General features: G+C 44.4%; 1 protein-coding gene across 2 annotated transcripts in view; it reads right to left on the bottom strand.

Annotated features, from left to right (window-relative positions):
* PHKA2 (phosphorylase kinase regulatory subunit alpha 2) overlaps window positions 1-19,674 on the bottom strand; it is a 687,190-nt gene that overhangs the window by 197,804 nt on the left and 469,712 nt on the right. For both annotated transcript variants that reach the window (XM_085622210.1, XM_085622209.1), the window contains exon 27: window positions 18,393-18,494. In XM_085622210.1, coding sequence (XP_085478336.1) covers window positions 18,393-18,494 — 102 coding nt within the window. The remainder of the gene's footprint in view (window positions 1-18,392; window positions 18,495-19,674) is intronic.

Below are 19,674 nucleotides of genomic sequence, written 5' to 3'. Positions count from 1 at the left end.
AATATTAGCTTCTTAGTAAAGGGAAGGTGGTAGTATCCACTGTCATTATAATATGATCACCCCTTTTATATTCTATGGTATTGTAACTATGTTGCTGGTTTTGATATTAATCATTTGTCTGCTTGTATTAGCCAAAGTACTGCATCTTAGGACACGTGGTCTATAAAAATAAACCCCTTTTTATTTACAACGTGTCTCTGTTGATTATTGTTGTGGACTGATGTGAGAATAATATACGAACAGGTATTTCCGATTCCCACCATTCCTGAGTATGTACTGAGTCGCTTGTTCTGGGTTGTCTACACATTGGGACCGCCGAGCTAAATCTCGGATAACGAATGGGACACTTATGCTAGCCGGATACTGGGTTCTGGGTTCTGAGGTGAGTTTCTGGTACACCACAATTCACTGAGGTCCTGGGGTTCTTCGCATAGTTCTGTGTATCAGCAGAATCCCTGCAACAAGGGTGAAATAATAGCATTGTAGACCTCATCTTTATTAAAATGGAGAGGATTGCTGGATGAGCTGGGAACTGATTGTCCCACGGCAGATTCCAAATTTACATTACTATAGATGTTGCCAAAATGCTGGACGCAGAGCTCAGCAGGTATCGTACAATCACTGCCAGAGTTTGTGGTGTCTGATAAAAAGGGGCTAATAACCACCGACCAAAATCTGGTACTATCAGCCAGTACACTAGCTTGGTTGAGTGCTTCCCAGGCTTGCTCCCTTATCTGCTTCTTCCTGGTCAGGGCCGCAAGTTTGTAGGCCTTCCTCCAGCTCCAGATTAGTGTTGGGTCCCTTGGGTTTTGCTTAAGGGCCTGTTTCAGTTCCTTATGGGCAACCAAGCATGTATTATCAAACCACCTTTTGGCTTTTCAGGGCACATAAATAGCACATGATTGAGATCCTGAATTTGTAAATAACACTATTTACAAATTCTCTCATCTCTTGGAATTTTGTCCCATATACCAGTAACTTCTCTTAAAGGCAACAGGTTAATTCTCAAAAGAAGTATCAGCCTTCTAATCCCATGTGGAAGATCCCATGTTAAATAAGGCTGTGGTCTACCCCCCACAGCACTCCCACAGACCACCTCATTGCGGTTATTTAGACTGACTTAAAACTATATCTCTTGCCGTGCTAATTGAGTTTGCGGACTTCTTTAAAAATAACTTCAGTGCAGGCTTTGGCATAGGTGAGTCACTATTTAAACAGCCCAAATAAATCATTTGCGTAAGCAAATGATCTAAAGAATGCTGCTTGATCCTTTAATTTGTCAAAAATGTCCATTCTCAAAGGCGGGGAAACATGGCGGCAGCTAGGTGAGCTGTTGTGGCGCTCTGATCTGAGTTCCTGCCCGCGTATGGCGTAGGCACACAATGGGGCGGGAGAGAGAGTGAGCGTTCTGGTTTTGTGGTCTGTGGACCTGAACTTGATCGACAGAGCCTTGATAGTACCTCGAGTATATCGGCCTGATGCGCTTGATGTGTGGAGGTGAGGAGTGCCTTCTTGTTCCGGGAACCATCACTGGAGTTGCCGGTGTTGGAGTTCCAGCTGCCGGGTGTTCAGCTGCACTTGCTCCTCCCTCCTATCCTGGGCCGGCTGTGACGGGGAGGTGCCCGGGTATGCTGTTCGATTGCCGAGGCTCGTGGCAGGCTGTTCCCGGCTTGCAGCTCTGGAGTTTGGCTGCGCTGGAGCTCCGCCGCGGTAGGAAGATCCGCAGCCTTCTCTTGGGCCCCCGACGATGCCTGGAGGGATCCCACTCTGACATCTCCTTGGTATATGGTAGGAGGTGTAGGGGGGTGCGGAGAACGACACAAAGGAGGCTCAGAGCTGTTTAAAGCCCGGCGCGGAGATTAGTGCTGTGGCTGTAGAAACATCACAGGGGGTTCGCAGCAGGTTGGGGGGTCCGGTGGTACAAAGCACAATATCTGCTGTATCTGCGCCAGTGAGTCTGGAGGCCCCTGACATCAGCTTCGTCCCCGGTTTTCTACAGGGCAGCGCTAAAGTAGTTACTCCAACTGCAAGTTCGAAGCATGGAGGCAGAGGAAGGGGGAGAGGTGCTCTAAAGACTAAAACTGTTGGAGGCTCTACCGATCTGGGTGTGGGGGCTGAGGGGGCTGAGGTAGAACAGAGCCCAGAGGTGACACCGGTTTTAAGCCAAATATCACAGGGGGCTCCCTAAAGAAAAAATTCTCCTCTTATTTATCTGGTGAGGTTAAAGCGAAACGCGCTTTCACGTGTAAAACAGCGAAAGGTCCTAAAACCTCTAAAAATGCCAAGGCAGCTAATAACGCAGGGTTGAGGATAGCGCCGTCTTTGCGGTCTTCTTTTAGGGTTGCCCCTCAAATCCTCCACCTTCCCGACCAGCAATTACTTGAAGATGCTCCCTTGCCGATGGCATCGCTGGATCATGAATCTATAGTACTAGCCACAGGCGCAGACCTGACCGCTCCTCTCTCAGAGCTTCTCCCTGCCAAATTAAACACCCTGCAGATCCTGGTTGAGGGAGGGGATACGAATACAGAGGGGGATATAGTTGATTCCACAAATGAGCTCTACGAGATAAAGGTGGGTCCAAGACCGGGGGTGAGGACGAGGTTGAGATGGAGGTTAATATGGATCGCTTTCCAGTCCCCTCAGCCGGAAGACGTACGGGGGGCTGCGGCCCCTGATGCGTACCTGGGTAGCGGGGTTGATTCACTTTTGACTTCATATCTCCAGTCTATGTTTTCATCTTTATCGGCAGATATCAAGGCTTTGAGGCCTCGGCAACTATCCAATCCGAAATTCTGAACTTTTGTGAGTCCTTAGACAGCAAAATAGACAGCCTAGCAACAAGAACGGAAAGATTGGAGGATAAAGTTACAGGTATGTCTCTGCACCTGGACGAAGCCAAAATGGATATTGTTAAGCTCAAAAAAGAAGATCTGCTGTTGGCTGAAAGGATAGAGTCCTTGGAGAATAATGCGCGTCGCAGTAACCTCCGCATTCTCAATATCCCGGAAGGCAGTGAGGGCTCGGATATCAAACAATATATTATTCAATTATTAAAAGAATCCCTGACATTGGATCAATCGGCTGAGGAGCTGTCTCTGGACATTCAACGTGTCCCTAGCGACCCTTTCAGGAGGAACCCCCAAAGAACAAAGCCGAGGAAAGTACTAGTGAACTTCCACACCTATACTCTTAAAGAGTCCATCTTGAGTCTGGCCCTAAAGCAGAAGTCATTGAGTGGGAAGGGATTTAACTTCCCGATTAGATCGGATCTTTCAAGGGCCACGCTGGATAAACAGTGGGAATTTGGGAGGAGGTTAGAGGCCTTCAGGAGTCTGGGAGCGGTAGCCCAGTTAGTATTCCCAGCCGCTCTGAAGGTCATGCATAACAATACAATGCACAACATTCGAACAGTGCAGGCAGCAGATGAACTTTTAATCTCTTTGGGGAGGAGTAGAGATAAGGATAAGAACAAGGGGGGTACGAGTTAAAGTAGTAGAATATTGCTTCTGTCAAAAGGAAGAGAAGAGAGGAAGGGGAGGGGAAAAGGGAGAGAGGGTGAGAAAAAGGAAAAGAGAGTAAATAATGTCACGAGTAAAGTTAAAGGAGACGGGGAAGGGAAAGGGATGTTGCTATCAGAATAATTTTTAGAGTAATTAGTAGAGTAACTTAAAGGGATCACTTTTGGATTAGGAAACCCGTAAAAGAAAAAAAAAACAAAGGGAAAAAAAAATAAAAAATTTAGGAACACTGTAAAAAAAAAAAATGTCCATTCTCAAGGCGGCCCTGAGGGTGCCCACATCCCCCCAAAAGAGGGAATTCTCCCACCTCAGGACCGCTGACAAAGATGAAATATATGAGGAGACTAAACGGAATTCCAAAAGTAGAACGTGTGGGGCAGCCAAAGAGTTTAAATTACAAATTTGGCGGAAGAACCGGCCTTCAGCCGTATCCAAAGCGAGCCAATAGTTCATATACAGTACTTCTGCAGCATAAGTTAATGAAGGAGGAATTTTAACCTTAAATACTGACAGAACATGACTAAAATGGCGTCTCCCACAGGTTTTATAAAATCTGTTTAAAGCTCCATCCTGGGAGGCAGCCTTACTAACGCACAATTTAATATGCTCTGAATCTCGCCCATTTTTTTAAAAAAAAAACCTTCCCCAGATACAAATATGAGTCAACCAATTCTAGTTCTTCATGCCCCAACAACCAGTTATACCCTTTCTTTATTCTAAGACCTTTCTTGCGGAAGACAATAATTTTGCTTTTAGAAATATTGATTTTCAGAAAATGGTCCTCCGCATATTTAGTTAGGGCATCCAGACGACGTTGCAAGCCAATAGGAGTTAAATCGAAAATTGCAACGTCATCTGCATATAATAAGGAACCGATGGACATTGCACCGCTTCTAGGGGCATCCCCCTCACTGAGTTTAATGTGCAGGGGAGATCATATATGTAAAAGGAAAACAAAAGAGGGGCCAACAGGCAACCCTGCTTAAGCCCATTTTCAGTCTTAATCCTACAAGATAACCCCTGCAAGCCTCCCATCATCACTTGGCAACAGGTGTCTGTATGTAATTCTATTAAGAGGCCCAAGAGATGGTGTGGCATACCGAGTTGTGAGAGCTTTCTCCACAGTGTTTAACGATCCACTTATCAAAAGCCGTGGAGAAGTCAATGAATGCCGTATAAACTGGCATGCTTCGAGAGAAAGCATATTTCTCTAAGATGGTCTGGACAATATTGTCCAGGGTTCCATGATTCTTTCTAAAACCAGCCTGTTCTGGTGGTAAGATGTTCTGGTCATGGGCCCATTGCTGCAGATGACAAAGTATACTTTTTGCAAATAATTTGCCCGAAGCGTCCAACAGCGCAATCTGTCTGAAACTAGTAGATAGATTTTTCGGGCCTCTTTTATACAAAGGAACTATAATACTCCCCTTCCAAGAGGAGGGAATATTAATCGTTCGAAAGCAGAAATTAAACCATGGCGCTAAAAAGGTTCCCCATGCGGCTGACTCCTTCTAATAAACACAATCGGGATTCCATCCGGCCCTTGTGCGCCGGAGGTTCTAGCATTCTTTATGTGACCCACTACTTCATCCCTTAATGGGGGTCCATATTCCAGAAAAGAAGGCTCCTCTATGGTGGGCATCAAAAAAGGTACTGAACCTTGGTTTTTTAATAATAGTGAGATATAATCCACCCACTCCTTTCTGGGATCGGAATAGGGAGAGCCCTCTGTCTTGAATCACAATATTCTGCTATCAGGCGCCAGTACTTCTTTGAATCTTTGGCTATTGTGGCTTCCCTCAAACCAATCCATTTAGCATCAAACTCCCTTCTCTTTTCTCTAAGTGTATAGCGACTTCTTACTCGCTTAAGGTGATTAATTTCCTGCTGTTTACCAATAGTGAATTGTAAATGTTGTTTTCGGACTAAGCGGTTAATTCCTTGATTTAATACTTTCAACAAGGGCATACCCTGGTTTGCCATGCGGGGGCCAGCCGATTCAGAACCTACATTTTTTATTTCCTTCATTTGGGCCTTAAAGAACTGTAAAATATTTGCAAGAGCATGGCCCTTCTGTTCTACATACATTTCCTTCACTATCACACCTACCTCGGTGGTATTTTTTGGCATCCAAAAAGAACGTCCATTTGCTTTATTAAAAACCACCGAGCCCTGGTCCAAGTTCCCTTGATTCAGTGCGGGTAGATTAAAGGCTATTGTCAAACCTATTACGCTGTGGTCACACCATACTGACGGGGATACCACTAAGTTTTCACAGGCCCCAAACATTTGATAGGAAACAACCACTTAGTCCAATAGGCTTTGTGTATGATGGGAGTGAAAAGTAAATTGTGCTATTTTATCGACAGGCACCCTCCCATTTAAAATGACCAAATCCCTGCTTCTGGTGCTATCAACCAGGAGAAATCCCCGTTTGTCCGTTTTTATTTTATCTGGTAGTAAAGAATCTGGGATATGCTCCTGCACTGTTGCCAACAAATGGGGGTGACCCCATCTTCCTGGGGTCACCCCGCGCTGAAAACTAGCAAGTTTTCCTCTTAGGCTTGACCATGCCCTACAGGGCATTATGGGGCACTTTTCTCTTAGCGTGTGCATATTTGAGTAGCGGCTCTCCCGCTGCTCGGGGGAGAGCCGCGCTGCCCTCGCTGACGGCATCACCCGGCATTCACATCTCTTCAGGGGCCCGGGCACCCAGCATCCAGGTAGGTTGGAAAGCAGCTCGGGGAGCCCACCCCCGGCTGCTCTCGCCATCTCCCCAACTGGCCAGCAACATCACGTGCGGCAGCGGGAGCCAGCTCTTCATTCTGGCCTGCCCGCTCCTATGGGCAGACACGGATGATGCCACCGGTTGGCGGGGCCTCGGGGGAGTGCGACGGCACTCCCCCCTTCTTCTTCCAGCTGCAGGGGAGTGCACTGGCACTCCCCCCTCCTCTCTCCGGCATCCGGGGCCCAGGGAAGGTCCTGGGACCCACCCACCTTCACGGGGAGCACGACTTCCTCTTCTGCGGGGCCCAGAGTTGGGGGTCCTGGGCCCCAGGAATTTTTTCACGGGGAGTGCAACTGCGCTCTATGGCTTCCTTTTCGGTGGGGCCGGAGTTGGGGGTCCCGGGCCCCTGGTAACACTTTACGAGGGCGCGACAGTGCTCCCCAGTTTTCGTCAAGGGCCAGGGTAGGCTCCTGGCACCCCCGAGAAGCCTTTTCATGGGGAGTGCGACAGCGCTCTCCGACTTTACTTCACTTCTCGGGGCCAGGATGGAGAGCCTGGGCCCTGTAGGCACCTTCACGGGGGGCGCGACGGCGCTCCCTGGCATCTCCTCCATCTTAGGGTAGCCCCTGGTATCTGACCCACCCAGGAGGCACATCAAAGACTGGCGGCAGAGCTCCACACACTTCGTCCTCGGTCTGTTAAGAGGTCAAAGGTCGCCTACCGTCTGGGGGGCATATCTCGACCCTGTGTGGCTGATTTTGGCAATCTTGGCTTCTTCTTACTCCTGGTGGCCAGCCCTAGCCATCTGAAGAACTTTTCACCACCCTCCTGGCCTCCAAGAGCGTGACTCGGCAAGGAGCTGTCTTCACTGTCTCCCTGCGCCAGCCTTTCACCTGGCTCTCCTTCTGAGCCTCTTCATGTGCAAGACTGTTTAAGAGAAATTGCAGGGGGCTGGCAGGAAGGCACTTCTGCCCTATCCTGCAGCGACACATCACCTCTCTGCCTCTGCTCCCTCCTTCCTGCACTGGCCTCTGGGATACTTCATAATGGCATCGTCCAGGGGTCTCATGCCACTGAGAAGACCCTTCCCACTTGCTGACTTCATGGCCCGGGCCTGGCCGGTGCCTGGCACCGGGGGAGAGCTTCTGATTGATAACCTGCAGCTTCACCCCATCTCTCCCTCCTGGAGACAAGACCTTCACCCTTGGGAATGCTTGCAGTGAAGGGTTAGGCCTCTGATACTACAGCTTGGGGAGGAAGGTAATTAATCCAGCCTGGCAGGGTCACACCTGGCCTGGCTCTGGTTATGAGCTGAGTCATGACATTTCTGGATGACCCATAAGCAATACAGGTATGGCTTTGGACTCAACAGAATACTTCTTGGGAGAAGCTTTCTGGCCTGACAAACGGTACCCTATCTAGATATAAGTACTATCAGCTGGCAGGGTGGTGGGCAACTAAATCTTGGGACTTTGAGGCACTGAATTCTAAGTTTGATTTTGTATCCAGAAGAGGTGTATTGAATCAGGAGGTGTCTTTCTGGTATTCGGCTATTCTTGAGCCAGAAGCGATATCAGAATCGGAACTTCATACTCTCTGGGGTAATCTTATTAGTATTGATTTAAACAACTTGATGAAATTATGGGGAGATTCTCACGTTATGTTACATGCTGTGGTAAAATCGGCTCTTCTTAAAAGAAACCATTTATACACTACTTATAGAGTATATTTATCCCCAAAAAAGTTAACTAAGATTACAGGTCTACATTATCAGTGTCCAAGATGTAAATTACCATCGGCAGATGACTATCATATGTTCATGAGTTGCCCTGAAATAGTAGCTTTTTGGGCAAAGGTACAAACCTTTCTAGCTGAGGTACTTGATAAACAGATCGAAATTACCACAGGTTTGATTATGTTCGGATTACATATTGATTACCATCTTAACGATCCGGGATCTAAACTTATTTTTTATGTTATTATTCTGGCAAGACGTGAGATATGTAGAGCATGGAAAAACATAAATGCCCCTACTTTTTCAGATTGTTTGAAACATATAATTTATACTTGTGAATCTGATATGGCATGTGACTGTAATAGTTATGGTAATGTTTGGGCACCCTTGGTTGCATGGCGGAACAGATAGGGAATATTCCAATGATTTCACCTGGGCACTACATGGCTGGTCCCTTCAATTCGATGTTGGTTTATATCACGTCGCGAAGAGAAGTGGACTGTAGAAGTAGTGATGGCTTGAGGGATTGAGCCTTTCCTTTTTCTCCATATCGGCCTTAAACACCAGGGTCGGGATAGGTTGACCATGGAGGAGAGGTTATGGCCGCCCATCAAGATCGCCCTTATTTCTTGGTATATGAGGAATAAAAAAAAAAAAAAAAAAAAAAAAAAAGAATACTTCTTACACAATTTCCAGTGTACTTTGGTGCATGTCTGGAATTGGTAGGCCCTAGGGGACTGAAACTACCCCGTGTGGTCTCTGTCTCCATAGGAGAGTAATTGAGTGTTCCTACAGTAAAGCACACTGACTTTCCCTTACATGTGTCTCCCCACATTATAAAGCCTATTCCATGTCACCACCCAACTATGCATAATCCCTGCCGCACCATTCTATCTGTACCAGCTCCTGGGCTGCGCACAAAAGGAATCTCCCCTGCGCAGCCCTTACACGGGTGCGCACACTTGTGCACACATGTCCACATGTGACCAGTCTGGTGCCCCTTACCCTGGCTGCAGCACAGCAGCCTTATCTCACAAGGCGGACACAAGTGAAATCCACATGCAGTCCATTTTATCATAAGTTCACTGGGGGTGAGTCCCAGTTTATGAGGCTCTCCCACAATAAAAGCTCAAAAAACACGTGTTCAAAAAGCAAAAAATCCAGACTGCTCAGATGGTCAGAGCCATCTTCTTACATGGTAGCATGCCTACTATACCATTTATCAAATGGCATTGATCCAATTAATTTATTATGAAAAACTCCTAAAAAGGCAACAAATGCATGACTTACTTATTGTGAAAAGCTTGTGTAAAAGCAAGTAAGTCTTTAAGGGTGGATTATTAGTACCTGTGCTAAAGTCGACAGGCAGGTATTTTGTTACATAGAATCTGACAATTTACCCTAGAAAGGATGGATTGTAGGATTGGTTATCCACTCGGAATAAACCTGGTTGTAGACGATATGCACTGTAATCATCCTTGCTGGGCTCTCTTAAGCAAAGGTTTACATTGTTTTGTCAGTTACTATTTTGCACGTACTTCTTATTGCCTGTTGCTTGCTTTGTGAAAAAGCTTATGGTCAAAAGAGTGGGCGTGAGCAGTTTTTTTGACAGATAAATGGTAAAGGCTATTGGCCGAATTGGTTCACTGGGGAATGTTACACCAGGAGTCATAGATCATTACGACAAGTTATGAAAAGGGCAGGAGGCCTGACTAACTTATTTTGAAAAACATATTTTATAGCTAATAAGATTTTAAGGATGGTATAGTTTTAAACTTTGTACAGCATGCAGACAGGTATTTTGTTACATGGAATCTGACAGATTACAATAGTAGGCAATGGTTTTTGTGTTGGTTACCCACTATGAGAAATCCTGGGGACACAATAGTTGTATACGTTTGTGTCCACTGTGATTTTAATCATATTTACTAACTTTTGACACCATGACTGATGTTTGCCTTTTGTATAAATTTATGCACAATTCAGTAGGCTTGGGTTATGGATTATAAAGGATATTGGCCTGGCTTCTGAACTGTGAAATTTTAAGTTAGATACCTTAAATCCCATTCATTAACTAAGAAAAGTTACTAGGTAGTAGGGCTGACTTATTTGTAGTGAAAATATATGTTAAACCTTATAGGCCTCTAAGAAATGATGGTTATTTCGATGTCTTATAACATGCAAACAGATATTTATTTAGATGGATGGAAAGTAGGCAAGAATTTTGATGTTTGAAAGTTTATGCATAGTTCTTAGCTGTGTATGTATTAAAGTACCTTTCATATGTGACCTGACACAATTAGCTGTCTGCCAGGCTCATATAGCAAAGCAATCAGCAAAATACACATAAAAAACAGCACTAGGACCTTTGGGTCAGCTCTCTTCTGCTATTGGTTTGTTCAAGCGTCATTCACATTCTTTTTCCACTCATGACAGCATATGGCATTGGAGAATGTGTTAACCCACATCAGCTATTAGGTCTAATACCTTGTGAATGACAGACAGCCTTTTGTCTTATTACATGTGCACATTTACCTGAAACTGAGGATACTTCAGTGACAGGGCTGGTGTGTCAGTCCTTTCGGTTCCTATTTTGTCTCTTTGATAGGTCCTGTTTCATTTTTGTCCTATTCATCCTTTTATTTTTTAAATAGCAGCTGTCACCCTCCCAGATAGTGTTAGGGGGGCTGTTCACTTGTCGGTTATTTTCTCATCATTGCGCCAAATCCAATGCAGCCACTGATTGTAATCAAGGTGGTTAATTTGGAATGTCTTTGCAGTGAATCATTGTTTTACTGTTCCATGTAGGAACAGAATAAGAGGCAACATGTCAGCAATGACACACTATGCACAATACCATTCAAGATGGGCAGACAGTGTAATCTTTATTTGAATAGTAATTGTGCACAGCATTTCACAATTATACCATTCCAAGATGGCCGAAACTTTACTTCTAAATGTAAAAGCCATTTCACATCTTAAAGAACAAGTTACTTACCTTTGGTAATGCTCTTTCTGTTCGATACTCTATCTAACAGCAGATTCCTCACATTTAGATAATCCCCAGGCGATAGACGGGAACTGGAAAAGTTTTCAACATGGCCCCTGTAAGCTGGTGGGTGGCAATATGTGGATCCGAGTCAAAGCAGTACCTCCCCAGTATTGGAGTAGTTAAGATCAGCTAGCAAGAACTTGCTGATAGTCCCTAGTTTTAGGAAAGCTAGGTGGGGAGGCAGAGACTTCCTGTTTCTGCGGATAAACATTGGAACTCCCTCCCTCTCTCAATTTCGGCTCTGGATTCTCACTCTCTCTTTCATAAAGCCTTGAAGACCTGGCTTTTCTCTCTCTCCACTCTGTAATCTTTTACATATATGCACCATAGTTCTCTTGACCTCTTTCCGCAGAGCCTTGACACCCCTGGGCTAAGTTCGTGCTTTATAAAGCTTATATTCATTCATTCAATGCCCTTCTAGTCCGACCTGGCTGTCAAGGCAGTAGTACTTTGTGAACATGTGAGCCGAAGCTCACGTCACAGCCTGGAAGGTGTCACGGACAGGCACTCCACATGCCAGCACAGTAGTAGCAGCCTTGGCCCTGATTGGATGGGCACGCAAACCGGCTGTGGGCTGCTTTCTGTCCAGTGTGGCAGATCTTAATGCTGAGGACTATCCACCATGGCAGAGTCCTTTTCTGTACTGCCTTGGCTTTCTTCGCCACAGGGAACCCCAATAACGCTGATTGTCCACCCGAAGGTCTTTGATACGATCAGTGTAAAATCTCAGCAGCCTTCTAGGGTCCAAACAATGGAGTCTCTCCTCCTCTTACAAGGGATAAGGCAGAACAAATAATGTCAGAAGCGTGATGGATCGTCCAACATGAAATGGATATATGAACATCAAAGTCCACCATGAGACTCTTTTCTGAAAAAGTGACCCCCCCTCCCGCACCTGTGTGGGGGAGCCAACAATCAATATAATATTTGGAAATTCCAAGGGGTAAGTACCTACTTTGGTAGCGTTTCACACAAACAAATAATAATGATACTCAAAAAAGACATACGTTAATGATCACATTGCACAAAAGGGTTTCACATTTTTATTTTTATATTCTTAAATTTATATGAGGATACTGTGACAACACTAAACATAAGTGCAGGCAACGCAGTGCTCCAGTGTAATAATAAATATAGAATATATACAAAGGACACACTTATATATTTATATAATTACATATTTATAAACGGATGACATGTGCATATAGCATTGCAACATGTGGAATAATTATTGGTCAGTAACTAAGGGAAACAATGTTGACGTTTCAACCCCTAGTGACTTTCGGGGTCTAAGAACAAAAGTCGTTTGACTAAATATCAACTAATGGTAACAGCTGTACATGGAAAATTCTCAAAACGGGGGGGAAATAGGGGGGGGGGGGAGGAACAGGAGGTAAGTCTCTGTCCAAAATCCTCCATGGAAGTTCCACTATAAGCAAGTGGCTCAAATGTCACCACAACATCCACATAGCATATGTCACTCAGCCTGTGCGTGTTTTAAGTGTCAACAATTTCACCTACACCAAATGTCCTCAGTATTTGGCATGTTGTGTCAAAGAGTGTGGTGCCAAACGGTCCAACACCACTCTTCTCTAGGAAAAAAACAGTCTTGTCAAAACCCTTTTGTGCAATTTGTGATCATTAAAATAAGTCTTTTTTGAGTATCATTTGTTTGTGTGTGTTTAAAACGCTACCAAAGTAGGTACTTACCACTTGGAATTTCCAAATATTACAATGAGTGTTGACTCTCTCAGCCAGGTGCAGGAAGGGGTCACTTTTTCAGAAAAGAGACCCACAGTGGACTTTGTTGTTCATATAACGATTATAGACCCTGGTCCCCGTAGGCATAGAAAGGGTTGTCCTTATGATAATATCGACATGAAATGGAGTCACAACCTTCGGTAGAAATGTTGCTCTCATCCTCAGCATCAGTTTGTCCATATAGAACGTGGTGTGAGTAGGCTTCTTTGACAGAGTTTAAAGTTCACTAATGTGATGAGCTGAAGTTATCACAACAAGAAAGACCGTCTTCAGGGACAGGAGACGTAGGAGACAGCTGTGTAGCAGCTCAAAAGGAGGGCACAACAATGCTCAGTTAACCTCAAAAAGGCCAAAATGGCCCACAGACAGCCTTTAACTGTGCCCACTGCAAGTCCTTGCACAGCCAAAGACAAAACGACCAGCAAAACATCTGACAGTTTAGTCTGCAATGAGTCTGTATTATGTGTACCATACCAGGCCACAAATTGGTTCCAGAGTACACAGACTTCGTAGAAGGATGCCTGGCTGCATGGATGACATACACAACTTTGAGAGGGAGATCGAATGAAGTTAACTGTCGCTGCTCAATCTCTAGGTAGGAAGGTGTGGATTGCGCAGGCCGGGTGCAAAACGCTACCTTTCTGCTGCGACAGGAGATCCTCCCGAAGTGGCAGCCTGATTGGAAGACAGATGCTTAAGCTCAGAAATTCCAGAGGCAAACAGGAGTCCCTTGCAACTTTCTAGGTGGAGTGTATCTCCGAGAGACAGCCTTCTTTGGAACCCCAGTGTGCAAAAGTGTCGACATTGTGTGTTCGCAGAGGTGGAGAAGAGTTAGAGCTCTCTCATTGCTGGAAAATGCACTGAACCACTTCTAGGTTCAACTGCCATACGTGATCCGCTAGGCTTCGCCTGCTAAGTCTGCCCACCCTGGTGTTTAAAGATCCAGACATGTAATAAAAAATCAGAGAAATCCCCTGATGATTCAGTCAGATCCAGAGACACAGACCCACCCCACCCTGCTTGTTGCGATACAAAATAGCAGCAGTGTTGTCCATTAGGGCATAAACCAGCCTCCCCGTGATGGACAGTAGGACAGCTTTCAATGCCAAGTGAGTGGCCCACAACTACAATAAACTGTTTATGAGACGAGTATACAGAGAACTCTGATCTCCACCTCTCTGACATGACCGCCATAATCCAGCAATGATGCATCCATCAGCACTGTCAGCTCTGGGCTGGGTAGGGAGAGGGGTCTGTCAATGGAGTAATCATCCAAATCAGCCAGAGCTGCAGATCTGTTCAGCCTCCTCTGAAACCTGGATGGGATCTGACAGGATCCCTTGGTGATAGACCTAATGAGAATTAAGATCCAACTGTAGAGCCACATGTGCCATCTGACACGATTAACAGAAAGCCAATAAGCCAAGAAGCCTCAGAACCACCACCACCACTGAGACCAGGACTGAGACTGAAACATTGGGATCATTGCCCAAATATCCTGGACTTGTTATCTGGAGGGAAAGCCCGAAAATGCACTGTATCCAGGTTTGATGAAAGGGAGCCTCTGCAAAGAAGTCAGCTGTGACTTAAGCATATTGATTGTGAACCCCAGTGATGTATGGAGGTTTGCTGTCATCTGGAGGTAGTCCACTACTGACTGTGGCAGCACCACCTTCAACAGCTGTTGTCAAGGCAGGGGAAGACTAGCACCCCTGTCCTAAAGGGGAATGCCGAGACCACTGCCATCACCTTCATGATCACTCAAGCGGCATGTGAGGCCAAAAGGGAGCATGACAAACTGAAATTGCTTGTGGCCCCCCTTGAACAGCAGATAGCGCCTGTGGACCGCAGGACAGAAATATGGACATAGGTGTCCTGCTGGTGCGTTGCTACCATCCAGTCTCCTGGATCCAGGTCAGACAGAACCTGGCCGGGATGGGCATCTTGAATATGTCCTTCCGCACAAAGAAATTGAGAGGTCGAACATTTAGAAGGGAAGAAGGCCTTTGTTTTTTTTTGGCTCTAGGAAATAACAGGAGTTACACCCAGTTCTGATCTCTGAGGCTGGGACTCTCTCTATGGCTCCTTTCTTCAAAAGAGCCTGAACGTTCTGTAGCAAAATGGACAAATGGTCCTCTGAAAGCCCCTCTGATGAGGGTGGAAGATGCTGAGGGGCAGGAATTAATGGCACGGGTAGCCCTGTTGAATTATCTGCAGGACCCATATGTTGGATATTATGGCTTGTCACCTGTGGAGTTAATTACTGATTTCACCTCCCAAAGGGCGGCTGTGTTCCGCTAAGCGCATTCTAAAGCGGGTAACAGGCTATCATCATAGGGTCAGGAGACTGGGAGGTTCGTTGTCCCTGTGTTCCTGGACGCTGTCTGCTGGATCTCCCAGTCTGAAAGGACTGGGGTGCCTGCTGTGTTGGTAGTGGGCCTTGATGCTGCAGGTAGGCAAAACCATTGGCAAAGCCTCAAAAAGGGCAGAATTGTTGCAAATACTGTATTGCGGGTGTGGAGACAACAATGGAGCGCTGTGGCTTTACTTTCTTTTAAGTGCTCTAGGGTGGAGTTCAGCTTCTCACCAAAAAGACAAGACTCGTCAAAAGGCATATTCATGAGTGATACTTGAACATAATCTGAGAAACCTGTGCATCTCATCCATGAAAGGCACCGGAGCATGACGCTAGTCCCGAATGCTGTGCCTAAACAGTTGGTTGTGTCGAGGCATGAACATATGACATATTCGGTTTAGTCCTGGCCATCCTGAACAGTCTGTGCCAAATTAGTTCAGTAGTCCTCCAGGACTCCTTGCAAAACGTCTACAACCAAATCACATAATGCATGGGAGTGCCTGCCCAGAAAACAGCTGGCAATGACTGACTGAAGGGCAAAGCTAATTATAAAATATAATTGATGAGAACACTTGTTTCCCAATTGCCTCAAGTCTCTTTGACTCCCTATCTGAAGGGGTCATTGCAAAGGAGTTCTGGTTGACTCTGCCAGGGGAGGCCTAAACCACTAGGTTGATTCGTCAAAAAATCAGGGAGAGCTGGAGCAGGTCTGTGACACTGTGCACCTGTAAATAGGCTGGGGCAAGATTTAGCTCAGGTGCCTATAAGGGTATCAGTCAAGGCTTTGTTGAAATGCAACAAGGGCTTAGATGAGGTCTGCCTAGGCTGCAGAACCTCAGTGAGTACATTGGTTTTGATTTGACAGACAGCAATTGTAAGTCCAGGACTTCAGATGGCATTCGGATGACCACCGCACATGAGGCTGTCTCTTCAGTTGAGGGACCACAGATGAAAACCAGCCCCATGTCAAGAAAATTGTTCTGTCCATTGGCCTCTTGTACATCCAGATCGAAATTTTCGTCATTATACTTGGAGGTAAATTCACCCCCATCATCTCCATCATCTTCAAATGCTGGCTCATTTTGTTTAGAATGTGTTCCGAAAATGTCCTGTTGTCATCTCCTATGCAAAGGTTCCATTTTGCCTAAATTGCAGGAATTAGTCACGCGGAGACTGTTCCAAGATGCAACCTTGGTCGAGACAAATTCGGTTTGGAGTGTGACAGGATAATAGGATCGGTATGCACATAGGCTTTGCTGAAAAATGTCCCAGATCCAGACTGGCACCTGGGCATATTCTAAAGGTGAGGAATCTGAAGACAGGAGTATCCTTCAGAAACAATGATACACTATGCAGAATACTATTTAAAAATGGTTACCCACAGTAGGTTTAATTTTGCCTGCCCCATTTATGAAGCCGCTTTTTGTCAATTTTCTACTTTCGTTATTTTAATTAATCTAGTGTATCCTTGTTGACTGAGTCGGTGAGTGGATGACTAGATGAGTAACAGAGTGCAAGTAACAGAGTGTCTAATCTCATTGGTGACTGAAGAGACACTTTTGTTACACACCAGACCATTCCTTCTCATTTTTTTGTATTTAGCCACCTCTTTTTTATTATAACTTAATTGAAATGTAAGGGTTATTGCAGCAAGTATGACAGTGACACCAGAGGCAAAATTAATTAGCATTCAGAGAGACAAGCAGGTCCACTCCATCAACACTAAATTTAGAACAGAACAGTTATTGGTCCAGCCACAATGTCAACTGAGGGCGTATTAAGCCTTGGGGCCCACCGTTTTCTGACAGGTCATCTGTGGCATTCCTGAGATAAAAGATAAGATTGGAGAGGATCCCAAAAATCTCTAGGCCAGGCAGTGTTTCGATATACACATCAAAATGAGTATTATAATATGTCATGTCTCATAACCAACAGCTTGTTTTGAGCCCTGTTCAGCTCCACCAGGAGATTACATCCATCATTTGGCTAGTAAAAGGGCTATTGCAATAATCTGTTTTGTGAATAGTGCAAGTAGTGCTAGACTCGCGTCCAACAGTAGGTTTGTAGTCACCATATTGCCGTTAGGCAAAAACAGCAGCCCAATACTCATATATTTTGGGACAGGAAAAAAAACACTGTATTACATGCCACACATCTTACAGGCTATTTAACTATTGGGGTACATTTGGCAATCCTCTCCGAAGTATGACAGCAGCGACGGGGAAATTTAAAGTGTATTAACTGATGCCTATTAGAGAAAGGTATATGTTGAATCGATGCGCTAGAATATCGCCATGTGTTATCCACAATGTGGACACCCAGTTTCTTCTCCCTTCATTTTGGCAGAGGGGATCTCAAACAAGAAGAATACAACTGAATTGCTTTGGAAAACTCTAAAATAGTTTTTTTGATTTCTGAGATTAGAGTAAAAGTTGGGTGAGAATATCCCATTTTGACCTGACAGGTTACTTGATGTATCACCATGCCTGTGAGGTACAACATTTAAACTAATTATCAACTCCATTGAGCAGCTGAGTTGTAGACAGGTATTACAAAGGGTATCAAATTACTTAAATACCAGTTGGTATATTTGCAAAAATGTATTTCCACTCACTGAGGTGGACATTTATTCAACAAAATTCCAGTGGTAGCAGAAAACAACCCGAACACTCTTTGACCCAATGACATCACTGACTTAACCTTAAGCCCAACCATACCTCATGTATAGCTCCCTATTCGGCTGTGAGGGGAAAGACACAGAATGTTAAGTATAGAAAGTACGCAGAGCTCTTATAACTTTAGTGATTGTCTGTTCTGTTACTATTCCTGACTTTCTGACACCTGAGAATGCTACTACACGTAGCTAGCATTAATTGCCGTCTATTCACTCAGCCCCTCTTTTCTTTCTTCTTTTGTTGGCCACTATCCACCTCAAGCAAAGTTGTGACCTCAAGCTGAAGAACTTCTCCACACCTACTTGAACTTCACACCAGAAGATTTGGAATATGAGACAAAACAAAAAGGATAAATAGTGGCAAACAATTGTTTCAGTCTTCTTAATCAGCTTAAACTGGAGAAGGATTTCTTGTTGGTAGGAAATATTAGCCAAGGGAGGGTGAATCCCATTAAGCTTGCTTTACCGACATCAACGGTTATGCAACATTATTCGAACAAATAATCTTTCCTATTTACAAATTTTAGTGTGGATTCTTTTCCACTTGCCCTAATACATGACTTACTGCTTTTCTCAACACCGAATTCTTTGCCACTCAGTATGTGATGAAGGAGGTTCTTCATATCAAATGGACTCAGGCTCATCAAGCTTTCAGAGGCTTCTTCACCTATTAATGATACAAGAGGCCAATGACAAGATAGAGTTATATCTTCACATGCTACTTTGAAGATTTTGCAGATGATGACAACAATAAGACAATGTACAATGCTATTTAGGGCAAGGAGCTTTTGCATTTTCATACACCTCATTACAGAGAAAGAAGAGGTTTCAAGGCAACCATAATTCAAATAAGAGCAAATGATGAAAACATTCAGTGCATTTTTCCAGAACATCTATAAAAGCATACAAACACAACAACAATTCGTTGAACATGTCTAAAAACAATTGGCAAATTACATAAAGGTTAACATATAAAACCCATTATGCTCATGAAAAACCCATCAGAATACTTCCTATGAGTTGTGAAGATATGGTTTAATGTAATACTTGTTTTCTTATAGGACTTAATATTCAGTGTTTTTGTTTGCAATCACTGTACATAACAAATGTTACTACTAAAGGGTACTCAATTTATTGGCTTTTGAATTGTGAATATTAAAAACATGTCATGCACATACACAGTGGAAGGCAGCTAGCATGTAACTCACTGCACAGTTGTTTGAGTCGTGAAGGGGAAAATTATAAAGGTATCGCCTACGCTGCCCCGCTGAGAAGTAGGCCTGGGGGAAATTTTAATTACACAGGAGTAATCAGAGTAATTTAGTTAATTTCATGTTACTCTTTTGCGCCAAAATTATCCCAAATTACGCAATTACTCCCATTTGCTTAATTATGAGTGAAATTATGACTATGGTGCAACAAAAATCTTACCGCAGAAGCACAGGAGCAAAGAACTTAGCAAGCGCGAGCTGCTGTTCATGTTTTGCTTTTTTATTAGCGTAAAATGCCCCCTTGGATTTAATTTGAAAAGTGAGCGTGCATTATGATTAGGGCTCCCAGTTTTATGGTATTTATTTTTTTGCCATTTCCATCTGTATTTATCCATATTTATTTTTTGGGCATTTTTTCTGTATTTATCCGCATTTATTTTTGCCACAAGCAAAAGACGACGCTACAGCTAGTATTTTTCCACATTTATTTCAGTCCCCAAAAACACATGTGCAACTGCTTGAACACGGACACAAGAGCCGAGGGAACAACAAACTAAATGGCAACGAACTCAACACACAACGATCACAATGCAAAAGGGACACCACAAGCCACCAGGCCGCAGACAGACATGGTGT

Source organism: Triturus cristatus, chromosome 8, assembly GCF_964204655.1.
Source record: "Triturus cristatus chromosome 8, aTriCri1.1, whole genome shotgun sequence".
In the NCBI taxonomy this organism is placed as follows: domain Eukaryota; kingdom Metazoa; phylum Chordata; class Amphibia; order Caudata; family Salamandridae; genus Triturus; species Triturus cristatus.
Note: the sequence above shows the minus strand (reverse complement) of the source record. Positions and strands in the feature narration are given on the sequence as shown.